Genomic DNA, 27,941 nt, shown 5'->3' on the forward strand with positions numbered 1-27,941 from the left:
TTCGAAAATAAGCCAAGTATTTTTATATTTTTAGATACACAACAAAAGTACGTTTACTGCCTAATATTTTCGTCTAAATTTTCGGAAATTTCCAGAAACCTGAAAAAAAAAAGAAAATTTATAATTAAAATGTATAACACATAATAAAAATACATAATAAATTTAGTTGCCTATAATGTTGACTTCAGGTAGTCTGGATAGATAATCGAAAAAAGGCCATTTTTGGGAAAAGTTATTTACCAGCTATTTTATTGCTGGAATCGAGTCTTAGTGCATGTATTAGAAATATAGTTATGAAAAAGTCCGCAGAAAGTGTTGCGCTATTTTGTTTATAAACAAATTAGCGCTACGAAATCAAGTTTTTTTTTCAATTATTTCTCTGTAACTCCGAAGATTTCAACTTTAAACCAAAGACAGCTAAATAAAAATTCAACGTAATTTAATTCTGCACATTCTGTATTTTTTTTCAATTTCCTTTGACGAAAATTTTTCTGGGAAGATCTGGATTTTCCCAACAAAATCTTTAATTTTCAACTGAAATTTTTAGATAAGTAGTTATCCACTAATAATTAAATAGGTTGATGACGTAAAAGCTCTTTTAGAGTAGATTAGATTTTTTGGAAGCCGGTGACAAATTGTCAAATAGTTTAGCAAAAATGAAATTGTTCATTAAAAAATTGCAGTTGCAATAAGAACCAGAATAATTATAATACACCAGAATTTCGTATAAGAATGGAACATACCTATGTAACGTATGACAACTTCTAGATTAAATTAAATTAGGAAAACGGAATTCGAAATGTCGTGACAGAAAGCTTGTTTAAAAATAAAAATAAGTTGAATTGCGAGGAGTAGATATAGGCATTTGCAACGAAGTTATAAACAATAGGTTGACAATCTTCAAACTATTGCTTTTAATATCAGTCCTCTTTCTAGATACAAAATATGATATCTTCAAGATAATCATAACATTAATCATAATAATAAAAACGATCGGCATTTGTGTAAAAAATACCAAAAATAGCAAAATCTCAATGAAAAACTGGATTGAAGAAAATTGAATTTAAAAGTTTAAAATCGGTTTACGTTAAAAACATGTATATTCTAGGCGTACTATAGAGCAATTTTCTTAATTTAATTCAATTACAAAAAGCTCTATGGAAAAATTAACAAATTGACAGAAATTCTGGAAAAGCCATGAAATAAAATCGATATAAAAATGAGAGTGGTAAGAAGTATAGAGAAAGATAAAAATATTATAGATGTATTTAAGATCTACTGCTGCGAGTAGTATGGGTGACTTGAAGAAATAAATCTATCCTATAAGAGATCAATATGAAGAAAATATTTCAGTCACAAATATCAGAATAAAGAGTAGGCACTTTTGGACACTTGCTTCGAAAAAATGGCCTAAAAAACTTACGATCCAGGGAAACGTAGAAGGCAAAATAGGTCACAGATCTCCCACACCATATACACGGACCATGTCGTTGCTACTATTCTCTATTTTCAGAATGCTCTAGAATAGCAGAACATAGAGAGAACGGAAGGAATATTGGAAAACTCAGCTAATAGTTTCATAGTATCAGAATACCTGCATCATGGTAACAACTAAGGAGAAGAAAATACCAACAAAAATATATGCATAGTAAATCTAGAGAAATAAAGGAAGCAATAAAAATAAAATATGAAAAAGAAACATATAAAATATTAAACTAAAATCAAAAATGAATAACCATTTTCAATTTCGTTGCAAAACGAAAATACAGCCGCATCATATACTAGTCCAATCAGAGAGTGCTGCAAGCACCCCTACCGGTTTCGAAACTTATTAGTCTCTCATCAGGAGACGCATATGCTGCTCTCTCTGATCCAACCAAAACAAACCCCGGCGTGCAGTCACGGATTGCAACGAACGAGATAGCATAGATGCCCTAGCGGCAACTGCTAGCAAAAGACTAAGTTTTCAATCTAATGGCATATAAAACAGCATAATATTACTCTACATCCCACGAGACTGAAAACAATGGGAAACTTTTCTGGTTACGCCTCCGAGGCTTCTACAATTTACAAGCCATAACGGATGCTGAGACTAAGGAAGATGAGGGAATTTTACAAATTATAATTCACATCCCATCTGTTCAGCGCGGTAAAGTTCCAACAAGAATGTTTCCCTTCGTACTCCAATGCAGTGGCGGCTCGTGACATCTGCTATAGGGTGTGCTGCATGAACCACGGCCAATATAAAATAATAGAAATAGAATAACATACGAAAACAAAAACAATAAAATTAGCTTTAATACTAATTAATAGTAACTAATAACGACATGCTATAAAAATCTGATTAACTTACATTTATTGCATTTTTCTAAATTGGAAATTAATACGCCGGTCCTTTTTTGTCGCAAACTTTTCGATTACTTTATCGTTAAAGTTCGGTATTGAAGCGATGAACTTTTTTTCTATCGAGAGTGTGGAAAGGGCTGTTAATCTGTCTTCGCGCATTGAATTTCTCAAAAATGTTTTGATCCGTTTTAAAGTTGAAAAACTACGTTCAGCTTCTGCTGTGGTCATTGGCGTAGTCACCAGAATTTGTATCAACTTTTTGGTTTCTGTTAATGTGTCCTCTAAATTATTAGAAATTATAAATTTTAGTAAAGGCACTGCACCTTTTAATGTTCTACACTCGATATTGGAATACAAAACTGACAGTTCTGTTCGCAAACGGTTTTTATCAAAGAAGTTATAAGCTGTACAAGTTAAATCCAATTCATTTTCAGGAAACTTATTATTATATTTTTCGAAATGTTCTGAAGATAAAAGTGTTGCGGCAACTAGATGATTTGTATATGCAAACCGTTCTTTTGCATTGTTTATAATAACATCACAAACTTCTAGACAGGCAATACGGTGATCCTGTTGGCTGTTATTTGGGCGTTTCCTTTTTTGGACACTAGGCGCCGCATTTAAATTTGAAGCTTGATGTATGATAGGGTCTATTTTATTTCGGACATTGTTAATACTTTGCTCAAAAACATGTATAGCTTTCTGTGCTTCGGTTGGGTCCATGTTCTTTTTTTGAAGATTATTGTACAAAACGTCAACATGTGGCATAATATAATGAAAAACAGTCAGCCAGAAAGTAAAATTTTGATCTTCCAGAATACGTCTAAGTCCTCTTGCTTCCTTGGAAGTAATAGCATTTGACTCTTCTTCTAGTTGCTCCATACACTCAATAATAAAGTCTCTATATTCGTAAACGACATTTACTGTACGAATATTGAAATTCCAGCGTGTAGGGATTGAACGAGGAATATTTTTTCCAACTATTTGATTTAAGACAGCTATTCTTTGAGGTGAATGACTAAAAAATCCAGGTATATCATGTAAATCTCCAAAAAATACGCGTACTTGGGAATTAATAGAACATGCTCTTGACATTATTAGATTCAATTGATGGGCGTAACAGTGCACAAAATGAGCAGTTTCATATTTTCTCTTAATTATTGTTTGCACTCCGCCATGTACCCCACTCATAACAGCTGCTCCGTCATAACTTTGTGCAATGAGCTTATTTTTGTTATTCTTTAATATTGGGTCTAAAACATTCAAAATTGTGTTAGCTAAGGTTTCAGCATCATGTTTTTCTGGAAGCAAAAAAGTCCAAAACCTTTCAACTGGAGCACCGTTTTTTACATAACGAAAAACAATGACCATTTGAAATTTCATAGAAACATCCGTTGTCTCATCAGCTATCACTGCTAAAAATGGGGCTTCATTGATTTCGTTTAAAATCTCCTCAGCGTATACTTCTAGCATGCAATCCAAAATATCATTTTGTATTGTTTTTGAGGTACCTTTGAAAATTGTCGCATTTGTAAGGTGTTCAAGTGTTTTATCAAGTTCAGCAGAAAAATTCACTAAACCACGAAAAATTCCAGGGTTATCTGATGTTTCAGATTCATCGTGTCCTCGTAAGGCGAGCTCAAAAGCCCCACAGAATTTTATACAGTCAATTATTTTTGACAAAACATACCTGTTTTTCGTCACCTCTTCATTGTGTTTTTGTATATTTATCCAATAAGCAGAGTCAAGTTGGGCCTGTATATTAAGTTTCCCAAATAATGCAAATCGCATTTCATTGTTCATATGAGTTTGCGTGTTTTCATGCTTCTTTATTTTTTCACTTAAATGCACTAGATCCCGCACTCCTGTCTCGCGCCACAATTTTTCCTCTTTATCTGCGCCGAATAATGCACACGGAAAACAGAAAAAAGCATTTTTTTCGGAACATCCACAAATCCACTGATTTCGTAGATACATGTCTTTATTAAATTTACGCGTATATGTTTTTCCACGGCTTTTACCGGACACTTCAATATTAAGATCAGGCATAGGACGGCCACGTTCTTTTATAATCAACTGTTGTTGATAGTGAAGTTTTTGAAATTTATTTACACCTAATTTAAATTGAAACTCCATTGTTTTAAACACGCTCGAACAAAACAAATTAAACAAAATTGTAACCTAAGAATTTCTAAACACGGCACAGATGCAACGGTCACGAATAACTGTCGTGAATTGCAGCTCGCAAACACATTTCCGAGGCCGTTAATCAGCCGATTGCCGAAGCACATCGGCTAAGATCGCCGTTTGCCTAATAAATGCATTTTACCGCTGCCAGTGTTTCGGTTGTTATCGACGCGGCTTCACTGGAGCAGCAAATACGTAAAAAGATTGCTTCACTGGAGCACCAAATACGTAAAAAAATTATACGGTTTCACTAGAGGAGTAAATACGTAAAAAAAATAATATTAATCATCGTTGTTGGTGAATTATTATTAACAGTTGATGTTTAATATGATAATATGGCAGATTTGAAATAAAACTATAATAATTATTCTTTAATAATTAAGATTTGCTATGGTTGTTTGGTAGTTCTGCAGCTCAGCAGCACATAAAGAAAAGCCGCCACTGCTCCAATGAGAGTAAACATGTAAATAAAAAAATCAAAAATGAATAACCATTTTCAATTTCGTTGCAAAACGAAAATACAGCCGCATCGTATTCTAATCCAATCATATAGTGATGCAAGCACCCCTAGCACTTGTTTTCAATCTGGTGGGATGTAGAGTAACATTATGTTGTTTTATATGCCACTAGATTGAAAACTTAGTCTTTATATAAAATATTATATAAAATAGATTGTGAAAATAATAAATAAAATACGTTTGTGTATAATATTCGAAGAATACCAGAACGGGTTCAGACCAGGAAGATCGACAATTTAATTCCATACATACAGCGAAACAAATAATCCAAAAATCGAGAGAATACAACAGAGAAATGCATCTAATTTTCATAGGTTTTAAAAGAGTTTTGACACAATCAATCGGACGAAAATAATAGAAGAACAACAGAATCTTGGAATTACAGCAAAAAAAAAGATATATGCTAACAGTGAGACTCAGGAACACCACAGCAAAGATCAGTTTTAACGGAACCACTTCTGAGCAGATCAATGTAAATAAAGGCGTTTAAAAAGGTGACTATCTGTCACAGATACTATTTCACCTGATCCTTTAAGTAATAATAATACCCCAGGCTGTGGGTGAAAAATAGGTCGATTTCAGGATATAATTCAGGAATTTTTTAAACCTATCAGGTGTTGTAAAGGACGATGCCAGGAATAAGTTCTACTAAAATGTAACCAAAAATATTGTGCCCTTTTTTTTATTGCGATTTTCATTTGTTAAATTTGCAATTTTTAATGATTTTACGGTAAGTTTAATTTGGTTCATTGGTTATTGCAAAACAGCCTGCGAAAGGTCCAAAATGGCCGTTTTTTCAATTGCATTATTTATTGTACAAATATTTTTTTTTACTTTTTAAAGCTTTCAAATGAAGATCTTTCAATTCCAAACATAAAAAAAATTATAAAGCCAGATTAACGAATTTGTTGCTTAGATATTATAAACTGTTTATCCCAAGAGGTCAAATGTCGAAGGCTATAACTTTTTGAAAAAAAATCGTAGAGAGTTAGTGAAACATCTAATCTCTTCTAAAGAGTTATATTTTCATATTCTGATGTAAATAAATGCGTAAAACATTTTTAAATCTTTAATTTTTGGGTTTGAAAATAAGGGGGCAAATTTCGTTATAAACATTTAGAGCTGAAGCGGCCCTGTACATCCTATGAGTTTTTAACTTACAGATTATTGTTGCTGAAGATAGAACAAAGATTTATAAAAAAATAAAAAAATTCTACGACCAACTGAAGCCGAGATAATTTTTGGGTTTGAAAATAAGGGGGCAAATTTCGTTATAAACATTTAGAGCTGAAGCGGCCCTCTACATCCTATGAGTTTCTAACTTACAGTTTATTGTTGCTGGGGACAAAACGAAGATTTATAAAAAATAAAAATTTTCTGCAACTAACTGAAGCCGAGATAATTATTTTTTTTTTCTTAAGTCGTAGTGCCTTTATTTATAACAATTAAGAAATTATTTTAGAGTCATTGACTAAAGAAAGACTTATATTAACTTAAAATAAAAATTATTATAAAATATAATTACACTTAATTATTAAAAATTATTTTTAAATTCGGTGCTTTTGCGAGCGGCCGAATTTTGCAAATCGCCCGACTCGCTTCAAATCCGCGCGGTCGGAAAATTTTTACGTAACTTGTATTAAATTTTGACAGAAAACAATTTAATAATATTACCATTATAATATACAGTCTATTTACCACTGTATTTGTTTTTCTTGATAAACTTTTATATGTGAAATTTCATTTCTGAAGAAATAATATAATACAAAAATGATACATATATATGAAATGTATAACTATATTTTTAATTTTTTCATTTTTATATAAATATAATAATAATAATGTTACTTCTTACTATAATATACAATATAAAACTTTTTCTTCTTGTAGTGACTATTCTTTTTGGATTTCAGATATAAAAGTTTAACAAGAAAAACAAATACAGTGGTAAATAGACTGTATATTATAATGGTAATATTATTAAATTGTTTTCTGTCAAAATTTAATACAAGTTACGTAAAAATTTTCCGAGCGCGCGGATTTGAAGCGAGCCGGGCGATTTTCAAAATTCGGCCGCTTGCAAAAGCACCGATTTAAAAAATAATTTTTAATAATTAAATGTAATTATATTTTATAATAATTTTCATTTTAAAATAATATAAGTCTTTCTTTAGTCAATGACTGTAAAATAATTTCTTAATTGTTATAAATAAACGCACAATGATTTAAGAACAAAAAAAAAACAATTATCTCGGCTCCAGTTGGTTGTGACAATTTTATATTTTTTATAAATCTTCGTTTCGTCTTGAGCAAAAATAATCTGTAAGTTAGAAACTCATAGGATATACAGGGCCGCTTCAGCTCTAAATGTTTATAACGAAATTTGCCCCCTTATTTTCAAACCCAAAAATTATCTTGGCTTCAGTTGGTCGTAGAAGTTTTTTTAATTTTTATATAAATCTTCGTTTCATCTTCAGCAACAATAATATGTAAGTTAAAAACTCATAGAACGTACAGGGCCGCTTCAGCTCTAAACGTTTTTAACGAAATTTGCCCCCTTATTTTCAAATCCAAAAATTAGAGATTTAAAAATGATTTAAGCATTTATTTGCATCAGAATATGAAAATATAACTTTTTAGAAGGAGATTGGATGTTTCACCAACTTTCTACGATTTTTTTTCAAAAAGTTATAGCCTTCGACATTTGACCTCTTGGGATAAACAATTTATAATATCTAAGCAACAAATTCGTTAATCTGGCTTTACAATTTTTTTTTATATTTGGAATTGGAAGATCTTCATTTTAAAGCTTTAAAAAATAAAAAAAAATTATTTGTACAATAAATAATGCAATTGTAAAAAACGGCCATTTTTGATATTTCGCATACTGTTTTGCAATAACCAATTAACGAAATTAAACTTACCATAGCTCAAATTGTAGGTTTTTTAATTTACTATAACTTTCTATTAAAAAGTTTTTCTCTAAAATCAATATCCTAAGATACAAAATTAAAAATCAATAGAAATAGCAAATTTAACAAATGAAAATCGCAATTAAAAAAAAAGCGCACAATATTTTTGGTTACATTTTAGTATAAGTTATTCCTGGGATCGTCCTTTACAACACCTGATAGGTTTCAAAAATTCCTGAATTATATCACGTTTTTTCACCCACAGCCTGGGGTATAAGGAGGACAAATTTTTCAAACAATATAGTTATTTTCCTAACAAGTGCAGAAAGTCATACTTTTCCGCACGCGACTGCAGTTTGCCGAACGACGCGAAGCGGGAGTTCGGCAAGCAGTCGAGTGCGGAAAAGAGACTTTCTGCAAGAGTTAGGAACAATATTTTTTCTATGAGCCTTTAAAAAATGACCAAATCTTAATCATTTAATTTAATTAATATGAAAATACATACACAAATTAATTATTTGACAAGGTTGTCAAAACCAAATTTTCAATATAATTAGTTAGCATGACGACGATCTTGGTTTCCATGACGATGATTTAAAACGACTGTTATTGTCTACCGATTTGACTTTCGAATATTATGTCAAAATAATTTTATTTCATCGAATTGTCGCTTTAATTTGATTAAAACAGGAACACAATAAGATACGTTTGAAATAAATAGTAAATAATATCTAAATATTAGTATATTGCATGTATTGTAATTATTTTAAGGCCATATTAAAATATCTACACGCGTGCGGAAAAGTAAAACGCGTGCGGAAAAGTAAAACGCGTGCGGAAAAATAAAACGCGTGGGGAAAAGTAAAACGTGTGCGGAAAAGTGAAACTTTCTAAACTAAAACACGTGCGCGAAAGTAGACATTTTTGCACGCTCGTAGAAAAACATTATTACAGGTCAACTTCAACTAGTAGCATATGCAGATAATCTAGTTATTATATCGAATTAAAAGATGACATTTGTAAAGCAGTTGAAAAATTAGATAAGGAAGCTAAGAAAATAGGCCTAGAGCTAAACCGGCACAAAACAAAATACATGACGATAGGAAAGGACGACACAACAACTACTCAGAATCATCTAGTCCATTCTTTCACGGTTTTTGCTCTAAATTTTAAAGAACGGCTTGGATTGACATGAAATTTGGCATACGTATAGCTTACATATCAAAGAAAAAAAGTGATATTTTGCCGATGTGTGCTTTTGCCCTGGGGTGACTTTCACCCCCTCTTGAGGGTGAAAAATTATATGTCCAAAATAAGTCCGGAAATGGGTAAACTGACTAATTTTAAGTAACTTTTGTTCTATAGAGCTTTTTCGCTAAGTCAACACTTTTCGAGTTATTTGCGAGTGAATATGTTCATTTTTCAACAAAATAACCACATTTTTAGACGATTTTTGCAAATAACTCAAAAAGTAAGTATTTGGTAGAAAAAAACGTTCTTAGCAAAAATATAGCCTATAAAAAAGAAAAAAAATGGTGTACGTATTTGGTCTCTGGATCTCGTAGAACCAGAGTTATAGCCAATGAAAAATAGATTCATATTCACCAAATTTCAAGTAGAATATTTCGACGTGAAATATCCAAAAAATTAAGCACTTTTTGGGGAAAACCCATTAAAACTTTTTTAAATTGTTTAAAAAAATCTTTATTTCTGTTTTTACAAAAAGTTTCTAGCATTAAATTTAAGCAAGTTACGCTCAAAATAAAATTGGTCCCTTTTGTTTTTGCAAAAAAAAAATCGGGAAGACCACCCCCTAATTAGCAACTTAAATGAAATTAATCGTTACCGCTCCACAAATTATTTTGCTTATGTTGTGTTTATATGATCTGTAAGTCTCATCGATTCAAAGTGATTATTTTTGAAAAAATTTGGTTTCAAAATACAATTTTTAAAAATATAAATTTTGAAAAATATGCTTTTTTCAAAATAACTTAAAAATTGTTATAAATACCAAAAATCTCGAAAAAGAAAAAAAGTCAGATTTGCTTTTCTGAATATCATGTATTTTTTTGTTTTTCTGTTAGACAAAAATTGATTAAGATTTGGTGTTTCTAAATTTGCATAAATTCGTGATCAGTGACTCGTTCAACCCTTTTTAACTACAACCCATTCAATAATAAGGACTTTGAACCGATGAAACTTACAGATCATATAAACAATATATACATGAGTAAAGAAACTTGTGAAGTCGTAACGATTAAGTTCATTTAAGATACAAATTAGGGGGTGATTTTCTCGATTCTTTTACCAAAACCAAAAGGGACTAACTTTATTTTGAGCGTAACTTGTTTAATTCTGATGCTAGAAATTTTTTTTATAAAAAAAAATGAAGTTTTTTTTTAACACTTTAAATAAGTTGTAATGAGTTTTCCCCGAAATGTGCTTCATTTTTGGTTATTTCACGTTAAAATATTCCATTTGGAATTTGACGAACATAAACCTATTTTTCATTAGCTATAACTCTGCTTCCACTAGGTGTAGAGACGTGATATATACACCATTTTTTTAAATATTTTACAGGCTATATTTTTGTTAAGAATGTTTTTTCGACAAAATTCTTACTATTTGAGTTATTTGCGAAAAACCGTCTAAAAGCGTGGTTATTTTGTTGAAAAAATGAACATATTCACTGCCAAATAACTCGAAAAGTATTGACTTAGTGAAAAAACTCTATAGAACAAAAGTTACTTAAAATTAGCCAATTTATCCATTTCCTGACTTTCTTTGGACGAATATTTTTTCACCCCCAAAAGGGGGTGAAAACCACCCCCAGGGCAAAAGCACATATCGGCACAATATCACTTTTTTTCCTTGACTTGTTAGCTATGTGTATGCCAAATTTCATGTCAATCCAAGCGGTTCTTTAAAATTTAGAGGATTTGCAATATTTTACCGTTAAAGAACGGACTAATACCACAGAACCGTAAATTTGAAACTGTATCTACCTTAGCTACTTAAGACCAGCAATAGGGAAACCGGAGAACAGAGAGGAAAGTATTATTCTAAAAGGGAAAATAATAAATTACGGAATGATTGATTACACAGGCCCACGATGAAAAAATTTTTTGTTTGATAAGATTACCTTTATCTTATATATTTTAGTGTGTTGACTCCGAAAAGCATATTAAAAATGCTGTATCACTCACCATTTTTCAAAATTAAACATTTAAAATTGCATAATTACCTTTGAAATCAAGATGACTACTAAGGAAAAAGAAGCTTGTATTGCATTCAAAAAAGTTTTAACCAAGTTTTAAGGTAATGTGAAAGACCCTAACTACGACCTTATATTAACTAATTTATTAGATAATTTTTTTAAGATATTAGATAAGATTTAAGATTTGGCGTGTCAAATGAGCCTCAAAATTCGCCTTTTGCATAACCATCTTGACTTTTTCCCTGAAAATCTGGGTAATGTCAGTGAAGAACAAGGCAAACGATTCCACTAGGATATATTAAGGTGATGGAGAAACGATACCAGGGACGTTGGAATACCAATGTGATGGGTGATTACTAGAGAGCGGAATATATGCAACACAACATTACCAAAATATGCGCATATATATGCATTACTTTTACTACAAATATGCAGGTATTTTTTCTAAATTTGTCTAAATATTCAAATGCATATTAAAAATACTCAAAAATAAAACAATATATTAAGTCGTAAGATCTTCAGAACAGTTGCCTTCAAAAATACGTACAACTTTCCTCAAACAATCGAAGCCCTCATTTTTTTCTAAAACATTTTTTAATTTATTTCTAATGGTAATCCCTGTATATCCGGGAATTTGTTGACAATGAGCAGAAAAAGTGTTAACAAGATTAACCGAATCACTTAATTGTAAATTCCTTTGTTCTAATGACTTTATTAGATCTGGTAAAAAACTAAAATTAACTTTTATGTCCATAAGTTCTTTAGCAATTTGTACGTTACTTAAAGAACAAAGTACGTTCCTTAAGCTGAAGAACAAAAGCGGAATTGCCTACAATTTGATGATGGATTTTTGTATTTTGATGCTTCTTTCTATGTCCGTCTTTATAGAAGTAAAAGCGAATTTGTCGAATAAAAACACTCTTTCTCCAGAAAAATTTCTTTGTGGGACATGATGCTTTTGTTTGTCAGTTCCTCGTTTAAAAAATGAAATGTGAAAATGAATGTAACTTACGATTTTGGAACAGGCCTTGCAAAATACTTTGTCTCCACTTAGCTTTAACTCGGGAAAACACTTTATCCAAGCATTGTTTTGAATGGTAGACATATTTAAATTTAATATATACCAATCACTTCAAAAACACTAAATACGATACAACGTTTACTTTAAACAAATGTTGGCCGGAAACTGACAAAATAATTATTAGACCCTTAAAAGCAGGCAGGTACCTGTGACTTGCTACGCTAATAGAATAATATTTTTCTGGGAACACCCATAATTGTTAAGTTCAGGTAGTAATGGGAAAGTCCAGATGAGCGATAGATAGATAAATAACGAGCTCGTTCATATCGAAGTTATAAAATTCCAACTAAGAGAGGAAAATTTTAAACTTTTATATAATTTATTTTTAAAATATGCAAAATAAATCGTGTTTAGCTTAAACATGCAATGTTGTGTTTGTTGTCTGAAAATATGCAACATATGCATCTATATGCACTTTGCATATATTCCGCTCTCTAGTGATTACTGTTGGTCACTTCATCAGGAACAAAAGAGCGCCTCGCATAGGAGAAAAAGCTACTTCAGAAGTTTTACATAAAAAAGAGAAAGAAAATACAAGCGCATTGACACCTGAAATGATTGCAGAGACCTATAATATTACAAAATAAGAATTAGATATAAGGATTTATTCTAATAATATATCATTTTAAGGTACTAGTACACTTTACAGGACTAACAATAATCATTTTTTTCAAGAATTTTTTTCTCAGAAACTTTATTACAAATGAACATAAAACTTTTTACATATTAATCTCTAACTCTTAGAGAGTACAAAAAATATATCTTTTTTTATTTATGCACGTTCACTAATATTGTAGAGGGCACAAAGGACTGAGATACCTGAACCAAAAAAATCGTACGGCATTTGAAAAAGGAAGGTTTCTTACGTGACAATTTACCACAATTTAACCAAAAATTAAAAGATAAATATTTTTTAACCATGAAAAACTGAAGAAAAACGGGCGATTTTTTCACAAAAATTTTTCAAATTTCCGTAAAATCTTTCTTGTGCGGAATTTTTCATTAGTGGTGGTAAATTGTCACGTAATAAATCTTCCTTTTTCAAATGCCGTACGATTTTTTTGTTTCAGAGATCCCAATCCTGAGATTAACTGTCCGCCATCAGTCCGCATAAAAAAATATATATTTTTTGTACTCTTTGAAATAGATATTAATATGCAAAAAGTTTTATGTTCATTTTTAATGAAGTTTCTGAGAAAAAAAATCTTGAAAAAATGCTAATTTTTGGTATTCTAAAGTGTACTAGTACCTTAATGTATTTCTGTATTTTGTCTTTTTCAAATTATTATAATGTATAATAAGCCAACAATTAAATCTTAATCTAATATCAAGTATAATATAAATCAAGTAAAATCTAATCTCAAATTCATTTTTAGCGCCAAAAAATACATTGGATTCACATAAATTTAGAAGAAAAGTTTTTTAAAACATTTTTGTTTGTTAGCCTGTGTTATCTAAGAAGCAAGAATCTAAGTAAGAGAACAAAAATGAGCCTATATAAGACCTTAATAAGACCTGTTGTTACAAATGGGATGGAAGCAACGACGATGAACGAGAGTCAAGCAGATATTCTTCTGAAATTTGTAAGAAAAATAATGAGGACAATACTGGGCCACAATGTTACAAAAGTGGGATAAATAACAATGAAAACAAATTCCGAAATTAAAGAAGAATTAAAGAGAGAAAATATAGTCAGATGCCTAAAGTCTCTTCGCTTAGAATGGATAGGACATATACAGAGACGCCCACAATCAAATACGTTAGGAGGAATAACTTACTGGACACCATTATGGCCCAGGTGTAGAGGAAAGCTCAGAATAAGGTGGCTGGATGATGTAGAAGAAGACGTCAGAGCAATGAATGAGAAAGACTGGAAAGTTCAGTGCAAAGGCAGGAAGAAATCTAAAAGAGTCCCAACTGCACCAAAGACACACAGCAAGCTATAAATGATAGAGGAATAATCCACCTCACCCAAGAATAGGACTTTGAACGCCATGGTGTTAGCTATACAGGGTGAGGCAGATAAAGGGCCTATTAGAAATATCTCGAGAACTAAAGGTAAGAAAATCATGAAAATTGTTATACAGGGGTTTTGAGATGTGAGCTATTTAATGAAAATATTTTGGTCTCTTTGCTACTTCCGGTTATACCGGAAGTTGATTGTAACTTCGTTTTTTTTAATGGGACACCCTGTATGTTTTTACATTTTTGGGTTCTCCTCGATTTCTTCTTTCTCTAAATATAAGGTTTTGTAATATTATACAGGGTAGGTTAAAAGATAATTACGTTTTCTTATTAATTTCGTAGCAACATTCACACCCTGTAAGCTTGTAGTAGTTTGACATAATAAACTCTATTTATCTTCCAATGATTTTTAATATAGTCTTCTATTGTTAACAATTATTAGTATAGCTAAATTTTTCGTTTTAGTGTACAGGGTTGGTCGAAACAGGGAATGAGTATTTTCTGAGTTTTCTTAAATGGAACACCCTGTATTTTAGTATTGTAATGAAATGTTGTTTTATGGTACATTTTAATTTCTTAAGCACTCCCTATACCTAACTGCTTTAATTTGTGAGTTATTGGTGATTAAAGCAAAACATTAATTGCAACACAAAATATGTGAAGTTCTATTAGGTTGGCCGTGAAAATATTCAATCACAAATAATTTTTTGGAAATAAGTACATATTAATCTAGACTGATACTTAAAATTGCCAATAATGGTTGAACTGTCAAAATACCATCGAAGTTAAGATTGTTGGTGCGATTAACAATTAAGCACAAATTAAAGCAATTAGGTATAGGGAATGCTTAAGAAATAAAAAAGTACCATGAAATATCATTTCATTACAATACTAAAATATAGGTTGTTCTATTTAAGAAAACTCAGAAAATACTCATTCCGAGTTTAGACCGACCCTGTATACTAAAATTAAAAATTTAGCTATACTAATAATTGCTAACAATACTAGACTATATTGAAAATCATTTGAACATAAACAGAGTTTACTATGTCAAGCTACTACAATCCTACAGGGTGTGAATATTGCTACGAAATTAATAAGAAAACGTAATTATATTTTAATCTACCCTGTATAATGTTACAAAACATTATATTTTAAGAAAGAAGAAATCGAGGGGAATCCAAAAATGTCAAAATATACAGGGTGTCCCATTTAAAAAAACGAAGTTATAAGGAACTTCCGGTATAACAGGGGGTACCAAGTAGATGAAAATATTTTCATTAAATAGATCAGTCTTCAAAATCCCATTATTCCAATTTTCATAATTCAGTTACCTTTAGTTCTCGAGATATTTCTAATAGGCCCTTTGTCTGCCTCACCCTATATAGTACGTTCTTTAAAGGTAAAATATTGCAAAAACCCTAAATTTTAAAGAACCGCCTGGATTACAAGAAATTTGGCATACACATAGCTAACAAGTAAAAGACAAAAAGTGATTGTGCCGATGTGTGCTTTTTCCCTGAGGGTTAGTTTCACCCCCTTTGGGGGAAAAATGTATGTTTGAAATAAGTCCAGAAATGGATAAAATGACTAATTCTAAGCAACTTTTGTTCTATAAAGTTTTTTCACCAAGTTAAGACTTTTCAGATTATTTGCGAGTGAATATGTTAATTTTTCTACAAAATAACCACGTTTTCAGACGGTTTTTCGCAAATAACTCAAAAAGTAAGTATTGAGTCGAAAAAAAATTCTCACCAAACATATAGCACGTTAAAAAGTGAAAAACACGGTGTATATACTAGGTCACTATACCTAAAAGCAGCAGTTAGAGCTAATGAAAAATGGGTTCATATTGGTCAAATTCCAAATCGAATATTTTAACGTGCCATAATCAAAAACGAAGAACTTTGTTGGGGAAAACTCATTTTAAATTTTTTTGAAGTGTTTAAGAAATGCTTATTTTTGTTTAAAAAAAAATTAGCATCAAAATAAATAAGTTACGGTCAAAATAAGGTTGGTCCCTTTTTTTGGTAAGAAATCGGGAAAATCACCCCCTAATTAGCATTTCAAATGAAATTAATTGTTACCACTTCACACGTTTTTTACTCGCGTGTGTATTGACCATATGATCTGTAAGTTTCATCGGTTCAAAGTCCTTATTTTTGAAAAAACTGTAGTTAAAAAGTCTTGAACGAGTCACTTTTATGACGAGTGTATGCAAATTTAGAATCAGCGAATTTTTGTCTTACAGAAAAACAAAAAAATACAAAATATTCAGAAAAGTAAAGCCGACGTTTTTTTATTGTTTAAGATTTTTGATATCTCTAACAATTTTTAAGTTATTTTAAAAAAAAGCATTTTTTCAAAATTAAATTTTTTAAAAATCTTATTTTAAAACCAAATTTTTTCAAAAATAAGCACTTTGAATCGATGAAACTTACAGAACATATAAACACAACATAATTAAATTAACTTGTGAATAGGAAACGATTAATTTAATTTAAGTTGCTAATTGGGGGGTGATCTTCCTGATTTTTTTTCCAAACAAAAGGGACCAAATTTATTTTGAGCGTAACTTGCTTACATTTAATGCTAGAATTTTTTTTTATAAAAACAGTAATAAAGCTTTTTTGAACATTTTAAAAAAGTTGTAATGTTTTTTCCCCAGGAATGCTCCATTATTTGGATATTTCACATTGTATTATTCTATTTGGAATTTTTCGAATATGAACGTATTGTAGCAAAACAATGAGTCACCAGCCGCAAGGCGTAAGCCGAGAAAAGTCTAGATCAAAGCACGCTATACGTGGAACCGATGCGCGGTTGTTGGAAGGTCACACGATAGTCGGAGAGCTGGCTTAGCCCGGAATGATCGAGAATAACGACTAGGATATATAAGGCATAATTTTTGTGAATAGAGTTTAGTCTTAAGCTAAAGTTTGTAAAGTAAACTTGTATAAATAAATAATAAAGTCGTATATAAATACGAACTGCTAGTTTTATTGTAATTATAAGTAATTGCAATAGTCACGTTACAGTTGGTGTCGGTGTTCGGTTAACTTAGTGCGATATAAATAAGTGAATTACAGAGAGACTTTAAAAGACTTTTGAACTCTATTCGTCGGGAATAGTTAAAGTGCGTTGATTGTTCGGTATTCGGAAAGACTTTTAAAAGACTTTTGGAAAGTACGTGTGTGCCGACCAAAGATGTTGCTACAAGAACTTACAGTAAAACAGCTCCGTGAACAGCTAGAGGAACGGGACGTGGACAGCAGTGGGCTCAAGATAGTCCTACAATCACGACTCGAGGAAGTCCTCAAGAAGAATGGAGATGACCCAAAGACGTTCCACTTCCAATCAGCAGAACAAGCGATCTTATCGAAATTTGAAAGTGTTTCTCAAAAGATCGATGAAACGTCTAAGATAAGTCTAAGTCTTTCTCAAACGATCGATGATATTTCTAAGATAAATAATGAGAAATTCGAAACCATTTCTCAAAAGATCGATGAAACTTCTATAAAGAACAACGAGAAACTTGAAGAAGTTAGTAGAAAAAGCGACGAGAAATTTGAAAGTGTTTCTCAAGTAATTAAAGACGTTTGTAGACAGAATGACGAGAAATTTGAAGAAGTTTCTAGAACATTCGATAAGATGCAGAAAAGTGTAGAGACCGTAGAAGAAAAGATCAAACAACTAGAGAGCATGATAACCGATACAAAAGTACAACCATCAGTTAATGCAGCAACGTTAGATCCGGTAGTGAAAGATGAACTACCGAGAGACGAAACGTCGCATAATATGAGATTCAAATTACCACCATTCGATGGAAAGTCCTCTTGGTCCACATATCTTAGACAATTTGAAGCTATTGCGACCGCCAATCATTGGACCGAACAGGAAAAGGCTGTTTCCTTGACTGCTGCTTTGCGAGGTGATGCTGCAGATATATTAAGATCAATTCCTAAGGGTCAAGAAAATTGTTACCAGACCTTGTTCACTCGTCTAGAAAAACGCTATGGAGATGCCCATCTACAACAAGTATACAAAGCACAACTGCGAAGTAGAAGTCAACGAGCAAGTGAGAATCTGCAAGAATTTGAAGCAGATGTGGCTCGTGTGGTGCGGTTGGCTTATCCAGAGGTGCCAGAGAGCGTTTTAGAAGAAATTGCGGTAGACACCTTCGTCAATGGGCTGAAAGATAGTGAAATACAGAAAGCTTTACGACTAGCAAGACCGAAAGTTTTAGATGAAGCACTTGCTATTGCCTTGGAACACGAAGCAGCTAGCCAAGCTTCACGAAACAATGGAGTAATAGCCATGGAAAAAGGCGATAAGAGAAAAGATGAACGTTTGGTGGAAATGGTACGGAGGGTGATTCGTGACACGATGCCGAAGAGACGCGTGAAGAGGGCTGGAAGAGTTCGTTCAAATATAGATGCTTCCTCGATACGGCCATGCGGTGAAAGTTGTAATCACCGGCTTAGAGTAGAGGAACAGCGTTGCCCTGTGAGACGAACTACCGTAGTTAATGAACAATGGCAGCCCCAACAGTTACAACACGCCCAAGAAGATGATCCATGTATAAAAAGAGTATTGGATTGGATGCGTCGAGGTGAGAGACCTAGTTGGCAAAACATTAGTGCATGTAGTCCGGAAGTCAAGGCCTACTGGAGCCAATGGAATTGCCTGATACTAAAAGATGATCTTTTGTACAGAACCTTTGAGAACGATGATGGTACAGAATCTAAGCTTCAGTTGATTGTACCTAAAAGTAAAGTGTCAGAAGTATTGCGTCAGTTGCATGACGGTACATCAGGTGGACACTTTGGTATTACGAAGACTCTGCAAAAGGTTCGAGAACGGTTCTATTGGGTGAACTGTAAAGATGATGTAAGAAAATGGTGCCAGAAATGTGAACTGTGTGCATCCGGTAATGGTCCAGTTGGTAAAAAGAGAGCACCCATGAGACAGTACAATGTTGGAAGTCCTATGGAAAGAGTAGCAATCGACATTGCAGGTCCATTTCCAGAAACCGATGCTGGAAATAAATACATTCTGGTAGCCATGGACTATTTTACGAAATGGACCGAGGCCTATGCATTACCGAATCAAGAAGCTGCTACCGTTGCAGAGGTACTTGTTAAAGAATTCTTCAGCCGATTTGGTGTTCCCTTGGAGATCCACTCCGACCAAGGGCGAAACTTTGAGTCAGCTCTTTTCCAAAACGTTTGTAAATTGATTGGTGCCAATAAGACCAGAACAACACCCCTGCATCCTCAATCAGATGGAATGGTCGAGAGGATGAACCGAACGATGGGTAAACACTTGTCCAAAGTTGTATCTGAACATCAGCGAGATTGGGACCAACACATTCATTTATTCCTGATGGCCTACCGCTCGGCCGTGAATGAAACTACAGGTCAAACACCAACCTGCCTGATGTTGGGTCGTGAAGTTCGTTTGCCCTGCGACCTAGAGTTTGGCTGTAGACCTTCCGAGGAATATGTTGCAGGCGAAGAATACGTAGACCGCCTGAAGTTACGAATGAACAACATTCATGAACTTGCCCGACAACACATCCAGATAGCCAGTGACAGAATGAAAGATCAATATGATTCTCGCTGCAAGAATGAAAGCTTCGAAGTAGGTGATCTTGTCTGGCTTTATAATCCACAACGTCGTCGAGGCCTGTGTCCTAAACTGCAAAGACAATGGGAAGGTCCGTATGAAGTTAAGAAGAAAATAAATGACGTAATATACAGAATTAAGAAGTTGCCAAACGGTAAACCAAAAGTTATTCACATAAATCGTCTTGCACCATATGCTGGCTCCAATGAAACAGAAGAAGCCCGAGTCCTCCAACAGGAAATGAAAGATGCCGCACAGCCAAGTTTTAAGGAATTTATGTCAAATTACGCAGAAAGAAAGAGTGCTAGATTCGGCGTGACCACAGAAGTTCAGCAAGATCTGTTTGGTGTTCCAGAAAACGTCTCTCTAGCCCACTGTGTTGCCCAAGACCTCGAGATGACTAAAGGAATCTCGTCCGTATTCAATAGAAAGTTCGGCCGCCTGGACGAGTTAAGAAATCAGCAGCCTAAAATTGGAAGAGTACTGCGATTGGAAGATGGTCCTCGATCTTTGCTGTATATGGTGACCAGGAAGTCTTATACGGACACGCCAAGCTATGAGAACATATGGCGTGCTCTAAGTAATTTGAAGAAAATCGTGTGTAATTATGACATCAAAGATTTGGCTTTACCAAAAATAGGCCATGCAGTAGAAAATCTGGATTGGAAGATTGTGAGAAGCATGCTTGAAGTGGTCTTCAGAGAAACTGGCGTACGAATTACTGTGTGTTGCATGAACCCGAAGATGTCGGATCCTTCAAAGACAGTAGACTGTTATTTCTTCTTGAAGGGTGTATGCAAAGCTGGAGAGTCGTGTAGATTCCGCCATCCTGGGCCTTCATCTAGAGTTGCTGATCGGGACGCTCAGATCTTAAGAGGGGAGCAATGTAGCAAAACAATGAGTCACCAGCCGCAAGGCGTAAGCCGAGAAAAGTCTAGATCAAAGCACGCTATACGTGGAACCGATGCGCGGTTGTTGGAAGGTCACACGATAGTCGGAGAGCTGGCTTAGCCCGGAATGATCGAGAATAACGACTAGGATATATAAGGCAAATTTTTTGTGAATAGAGTTTAGTCTTAAGCTAAAGTTTGTAAAGTAAACTTGTATAAATAAATAATAAAGTCGTATATAAATACGAACTGCTAGTTTTATTGTAATTATAAGTAATTACAATAGTCACGTTACAGTATTTTTCATTAGCTATAACTCTGCTTTTGCTAGGTACACACACTTAATATATACATCGGTTTTTTTACAGGCTATAGTTTTGCTAAGAACATTTTTTTCGACAAAATGCTTACATTTTGAGTTATTTGCGAAAAACCGTCTAAAAACGCGGCTATTTTGTTGAAAAATGAACATATTCACTTGCAAATAAATCGAAAACTATTGATTTGGTGAAAAAACTCTAGAACAAAAGTTTCTTCAAATTAGTCAGTTTATCCATTTCGGGACTTACCTTGGACAATATTTTTTAACCCCCGAGATGTGGAGAAACTCACACCCAGGGCAAAAGCACACATCGGCACCATATCACTTTTTTTTTTGATATATTAGCTATATGTATGTCAAATTTCATGTCAATCCAAGCGGTTCTTTAAAATTGACAGCAAAAACCGTGAAAGAATGTACTAATAATCCCTAGAAATTTTACTGCTCAGTGAATGAATAATAAAAAATTATGTACTTACAATTTTTAGTTTAAGGGCATACGTTTTTAAAGTTAGATATTTACGCAACACGTTCGTCGTGGTCTACCCAAAATCCAGATGGAACTAGGCTAGATTTTTCCATACTCCTTTTTTTTATGTTCCATGATACTCGCTTCTTCGGTACAAAAGCTTCTCGCTCGCTTAAAAGCTCGTCGTCATATCCAAATCCACGGTAATCAGCATTTCTCTTGTCCAAACGTTCATCGTCATATATCCATGCCCGGTTGTCAGCATTTCTCTTGTCCAAACGTTCATCGTCATATATCCATGCCCGGTTGTCAGCATTTCTCTTGTCTAAACGTGCATCTCTATTGTCCCAAGCAACAAGAGGTTCGCGTAAACTTTCGTATCTTCCTCTCAATGCTTCTCTTTTAGCATAGCGATATGCCAAAATTGATTGAAGCAAGAGAACAAGCAGTAACGACTGAATTACTAAACGACTCATGATAAACTTTTGCTGCCAACATTGAGTTGTTTCTTTAATAGTTCAAATCATTCTATCGTTTTATCAAGATAAGGAAAGATAAGATAAGGAAAAGATACGGCCGTGGCGTAGACGGTTTAATAAATTATTGAGTATTTGAAGCGACTTCAATAATATTTTTCTTCTTCTTCTTATAATTGTTGTGGATCTGTCGATCTGTTAATTCCGACGTTGAAATATTTCTTGAGAGGTAGACTGCCAGCTATCTCTCCATCTTTTTGGTGGTCTCCCCGGTGGACGCTTGCCTGCTGGTTTTCCTTTTAGCGCAATTCTTGGTAGTCTGTGCTCCTCCATTCTGTTTACATGACTGAAACAGTCTCTTTGTCTTTGCCTGCCCCATCTGACTACATCTTGCAAGCCACATTGTTCCCTGATGGTGTTGTTTTGTATTCTATCTCTTCTTGTCTTCGCTGCTATTGCTCTTAATATCTTCATTTCGGCTGCTCGTAGCATGCTTTTTGTTTTATTGGTGTCTCCTCTTGTAGGACTAGATCCCACGAATGAAAAAAAAGTTGATTAATAGCAAGCTGAAAATTTGTTAATAGCTTAAGGGTGTCTAGTCGGATAAATTTTGATATATGGGAACACTGGAACAGGGGCAGTTTTAATTGTGGAACAGGTTAAAAATTTGGATCGATCAGACCACGGAACCATCACATTTATTTTGTCCGACAGAACAGACTTAAACTCTCCGAACAGAGATTATACTCTCATGCAAAAATCAGACTGCTATTTATCACCTGTCATAATTCCTGTCATTTGACATATTCTACATGTTTCACTCATTAAAACGCCAATTTGGTGATAAATAGCAGTCTGATTGTTGCATGAGAGTTTAATCTCTGTTCGGAGAGTTTAGGTCTCTTCTGTCGGACAAAATACATGTGCCGTTTTTGTGGTCTGACAGTTCCAAATTTTTAACCTGTTCCACAATAAAAACTTCCCCTGTTACATATATCATATATCAAAGTTTGTCCGACTAGACACCCTTAAGCTATTAACAAATTTTCAGCTTGCTACTAATCAACTTTTTTTTTCATACGCGGGATCCAGACCTATTGATTCAATGCCATAGGTGTCATAATGCAAGTTTTGTAAATTCTAACTTTGCCGTCCATTCTCAAATATGGGTTATTCCAGACCACATCTCTCAAAACATGAGGACAAGACAGCGGCTTTGTTAATTTGTCTTCTTATGTCTCTTGCTGGGTCATCATAACCTGATAAGTTTACACCTAGATATTTGAACTGGTTTAGCTGTTCTATGTGTTTCCGCTCTACCAATTGCTTGCATCTAATTGGATATTTCACAATGGTAATGCGTTTTCTGCGTGGCTATGTCCATGTTGAGTCGTCGACATGCTTGAATCGATAAAGCTGCATTTTTAGGTCATCCTCGTCCTCTGCAATCGGGGCTGTGTCATCCGCATAGCACACTATACTGATTCTACTGTGGCTGAGTCTGTATCCTAGTTGTAGCGATTCCACATCTTCTATTGTCTTATCATCCATTAGCATATTGAATAGAAATGGACTGAGGCTGTCTCCCTGCCTGATTCCTCCTGGTGTTGGTATGCCGGCCGTAGTGGTATTTTAATTTTTGTCTTGTTGTTATTGTTAATTTGTTTTATGACGTCAACAATGTTTGCCGGGATCTTTTTTTGCTTAATTTTCTTTATTATATCGCTTAGTCTGACTCTGTCAAATGCTTTCGTTAGGTTTACGAAGCAAATATATGAAATTTTGTTATATTCTATCGACATCTCTTTCACTTGTGAATTCAATAATATTTTAATATAAAATTTATTCAACTCGGCTGAGCAAATAGGAAAGAAATTGAACAAAGCCACATAGAATTGAAAGAACAAATTGTGTCCATAGCGGAACAGAACCAGAGAATCCAATCTTACCTGGAAAGCCTTACACCTACAGATTCCACAGATTATTCGCTGTGGAAAGCGACAAGGAATTTAAAAAGGCCGTACTTGCCTAATCCACCAAGAAGAAACTGTAACATCTGGACCAGCAATGACAAATAGTCTAAGATACGATATACGGTCGATCGGGACCGAGCTCTTTAATGGATAAGAATTATTGGATATGTAATTTAGTACGTTAACAATTACAAAGAAATAAGGGGTGTCCGAACTAAGGTTTTCTAACTATAATAATTAAATAAAAAATTACTTTTTTTATAAATAAAAAACATTCGACCTGGTCAGATATTATTTCAGATTTCTTCGATCATTCTAAACAAAAAAGATAAATGTTAAAACTGAAAAAAGAACGAAAGATGACGATTTTTAAGGCTTAAAAACATAAGTAAAAAAATATTGTTTTTAGAATTACGATGTACCTTTCCAATAATGTCAAAAATTTTAGAAAGACTTTTGCTCCAAAGAATCTCAGAAGACATCGAAATTGATTCAGTGATCCCAACACACCAGTTTGGTTTCCGCGAAGCCCGTTCAACTCTACAACAATGTCATAGAATTGTTAAAAACATTAATGTATGCCTCGAAGAAAAAAGAAATTGCACTGCTGCCTTCCTGGATATCGAACAAGCCTTCGACGGTGTTTGGCATGACGGCCTCCTGTATAAACTTAAGTCATCCTTTCCCACTCCTCACTATCTACTCTTAAAATCATACCTCACAGAACGTCACTTTCAAGTCAAATTCATTACAGAAACCTCTCATTACTATCCCATAAAATCCGGTGTCTCTCAATGAAGTGTCCTGGGCAGTGGCGTAGCTAGGGTGGGGCGGAGAGGGCGGTCCGCCCCGGGTGTCACGAGTTCGGGGGTGACACCCGAGAGACCCGATCACTGGCGATCACAAAAGAATGAATCGTTAATTTGTACTTTACTCGCTTTACAATCAAAATAAAATTCGATATTAATTTGTGAACACACGAAACCGAGAAAAGTCAAGGTCAAAGAAGCATTTCTTAGATTTTTTCAGTTGAAAAGAAAAAAGCAGCTGATCTATGTAACGATATTCTCAAAAAGCTTGAAATTGATGATTTAGATTATTATGAAGTGCCGTTCACAGGGATACGATAATGCAGCTGTTATGAGCGCAGAGGTGTAACCAGGATGATCGTAAGGGGCAAGGGGGGTTAATCTCTATTATAAAGCAAAAAACAAAAAGGCCATGTTCGTTGGATGTATCATTGTTTTATCATTTAATTAATTTATCATTGTTTTATCATTTAATTAATTTATGTGGCCAGCACTCTTTTGCACAAAATACATCTTGTGTTACATTTTTCGGAACTGTAGAGGCAAGTTATTTCTGCTATCACTAGCTGCTGGAAAGTGCTTATTAAACACAGCAAAGCATATGTTACACGAATTTCCACAATGCGTTGAAGTGCTCACTATGCTGCAGTTTAAGTATTGGCAGAACATTTTGATAGTTTTGTTGCTCCAATTGAAGAATTATAATATATCATCAATAAGAACATTTAGACACCAGAGGTGTTGCACATAATCATATGCCCGCTATGTGTAATTCTACATTTCTTTGTTATATTTTCTTTTGAAATGATGTACTAAGATACGTAAGATATATAACTTTTTATCAAATTAAATTGGAAAGTAAAGGCATAACCGTTGATCAATCAGCGATCAAAATAGATGCACTTTATATTGAAGAAAAACGTGGTCATATTTTAGCTGAAGCAATAGATATTGCCACGAAAGATATTGCTACGACGACATTCCTACCGAAAAACGAATTCAGGACTCGCACTTCGAACCGAACTTCAAAAGGATATTCAATGTTGAACTTGAAACCAGATCAAAGTACATGATGTGGCTTCATTGTTCGAGGTTGTGCAGACACACACTTTGCTTTTCACGAACAGAACAGTTGAAATTAGCTGTTTCAACATTTTGTAACTTTTACCATGAAGAGGTATCAGAAGCAGTCCTGATAAAAATACCAACGCTCAGAAGACATTTACAAGCGGCGAATATTACAGCCTCTAAATATAAATGGTTAGCTGTAGATTTAAAAAAAATCATTGTGGAATGGTATTTCATGGAAGCCCTCCCAAAATTAATGGTCGCATTAAAATTGTATATGACCAATTGTGTATCGGTTGCTTCATGCGAGAGAAGTTTTAGTAAGCTAAAATTAATCAAGTATTACTTGCGGGTAGTAATGGCGCAAACAAGGCTAAATAACGTAAGCTTTTTAACTATGATTCTTAATTTTTTCATTATTCAAAATATACGTTTATCGGATTTTCGTTGATTTTACCAACTTTTATTTTTTGGATTTGGGGTGACACCATCGACTACCGCCCCGGGTGTCACCTATGTTAGCTACGCCACTGGTCCTGGGTCCCCTCCTGTACCTCATATACACTGCTAATATTCCAACAACAAATACGACCACAGTAGCCATGTTCGCAGATGACACCGCCATAATATCCATCGATGATGACCCCCAAGTAGCATCAGGAAACCTTCAAATACACCTGAATCTACTACAAGACTGGATGAGTAGATGGAAAATCAAAGTTAAGCATACTAAGTCTAATCAAATTACGTTCACCAACAGGAACATCGTATGTCCGAGAATCACACTGAACAACACATTACTACCAGTAAAACAGAAGTCAAATACCTGGAAATAACATTTGACCAAAAGCTCACTTGAAAAGCACACATTTTGGCAAAAAAAATTCAAATCAACATGAAAACACGTCAAATGAATTGGCTAATTTGCCGAAAATCGCAGTTATCTACAGATAATAAACTTCTCTTGTATAAGTGCATCTTCTTCTTGTAGTGCCTATCCGTTTCGGATGTTGGCGACCATCATGGCAATCTGCACTTTGCACACTGCTGCTCTGAAAAGATTTGTAGTGGTTGTGTTGAACCACGTTCGTAGATTTCTCAGCCAGGAAATCCTTCGCCTTCCTGGTCCTCGCTTTCCCTCTACTTTTCCCTGCAAGACCAGTTGCAACAGTCCATATCTCTCACTGTTCCTCATGATGTGACCGAGGTATTCGATTTTGGCTGTTTTTATTTTAATTAACAGCTCTTTTTCTTTTTTCATTCTCAGCAAAACACCCTCATTAGTAATGTGGTCGGTATAAGATATCTTCAGGATTCGACGATAAAGCCACATCTCAAAAGCCTCAATTTTCTTGCAGGTGGCGTCTGTGAGAGTCCACGACTCAACTCCGTACAACAGTATAGGAAATATATAACATCGTAGTAATCTGACTTTTATGGGTATCGACAAATCATGACATTTGAACAACTTTGCCATTTTTTGAAATGCAGATCTTGCTTTCTCTATCCTACATTTGATTTCTATAGAATGGTCCCGATTTTCATTGACGTTCGTACCAAGGTAGGTGTATGTTTTTACTCTTTCTATTTGTTGACCATTCACACTGATTCGTCCAAATTGCTGTTCATTCTTAGAGATCATCATACATTTGGTTTTCTTAGTGTTTAGTGAAAGTCCGTATCTCTGACTGACATCTGCGATTCTGCTCATTAACTCCTGTAGGGCTTCAGAACTGTTAGCGAATACCACAGTGTCGTCTGCGTATCTTATGTTATTGATACATTCTCCGTTAATTCTAATTCCGGCTTCAACATCATCCAATGCTTCTTGAAAGATTTCCTCAGAGTAGATGTTAAACAGCAGTGGGGATAGTACACATCCCTGACGGACCCCACGTTTGATTTTGATATCGTCGGATTCTCCTGCCTCTGTCCGGATAGATGATGTTTGATTCCAGTACAGATTGCTGATAATCCTTAAATCACAGGTGTTTATTCCAATATTGGTTAATATCTCCCTCAGCTTGCCGTGCTTTACTGTATCGAACGCTTTATGGTAATCAATGAAACATGCATAAAT

At 34.0% G+C, this 27,941-nt stretch overlaps 1 protein-coding gene across 1 annotated transcript; it reads right to left on the reverse strand.

Moving 5' to 3' along the window:
* On the reverse strand, nucleotides 1–22,046 carry LOC114331687 (uncharacterized). Its single transcript, XM_028281305.2, has 2 exons — nucleotides 21,546–22,046; nucleotides 1–99 (listed from the first exon to the last, which is right to left on the reverse strand). Exon 1 carries the CDS (start codon nucleotides 22,009–22,011, stop codon nucleotides 21,586–21,588), a length of 426 nt encoding a protein of 141 aa, XP_028137106.2. The 5' UTR covers nucleotides 22,012–22,046; the 3' UTR covers nucleotides 1–99; nucleotides 21,546–21,585.
* Nucleotides 22,047–27,941: the final 5,895 nt, after the last annotated feature.

Source organism: Diabrotica virgifera, chromosome 4 (assembly GCF_917563875.1).
Source record: "Diabrotica virgifera virgifera chromosome 4, PGI_DIABVI_V3a".
Lineage (NCBI taxonomy): Eukaryota > Metazoa > Arthropoda > Insecta > Coleoptera > Chrysomelidae > Diabrotica > Diabrotica virgifera.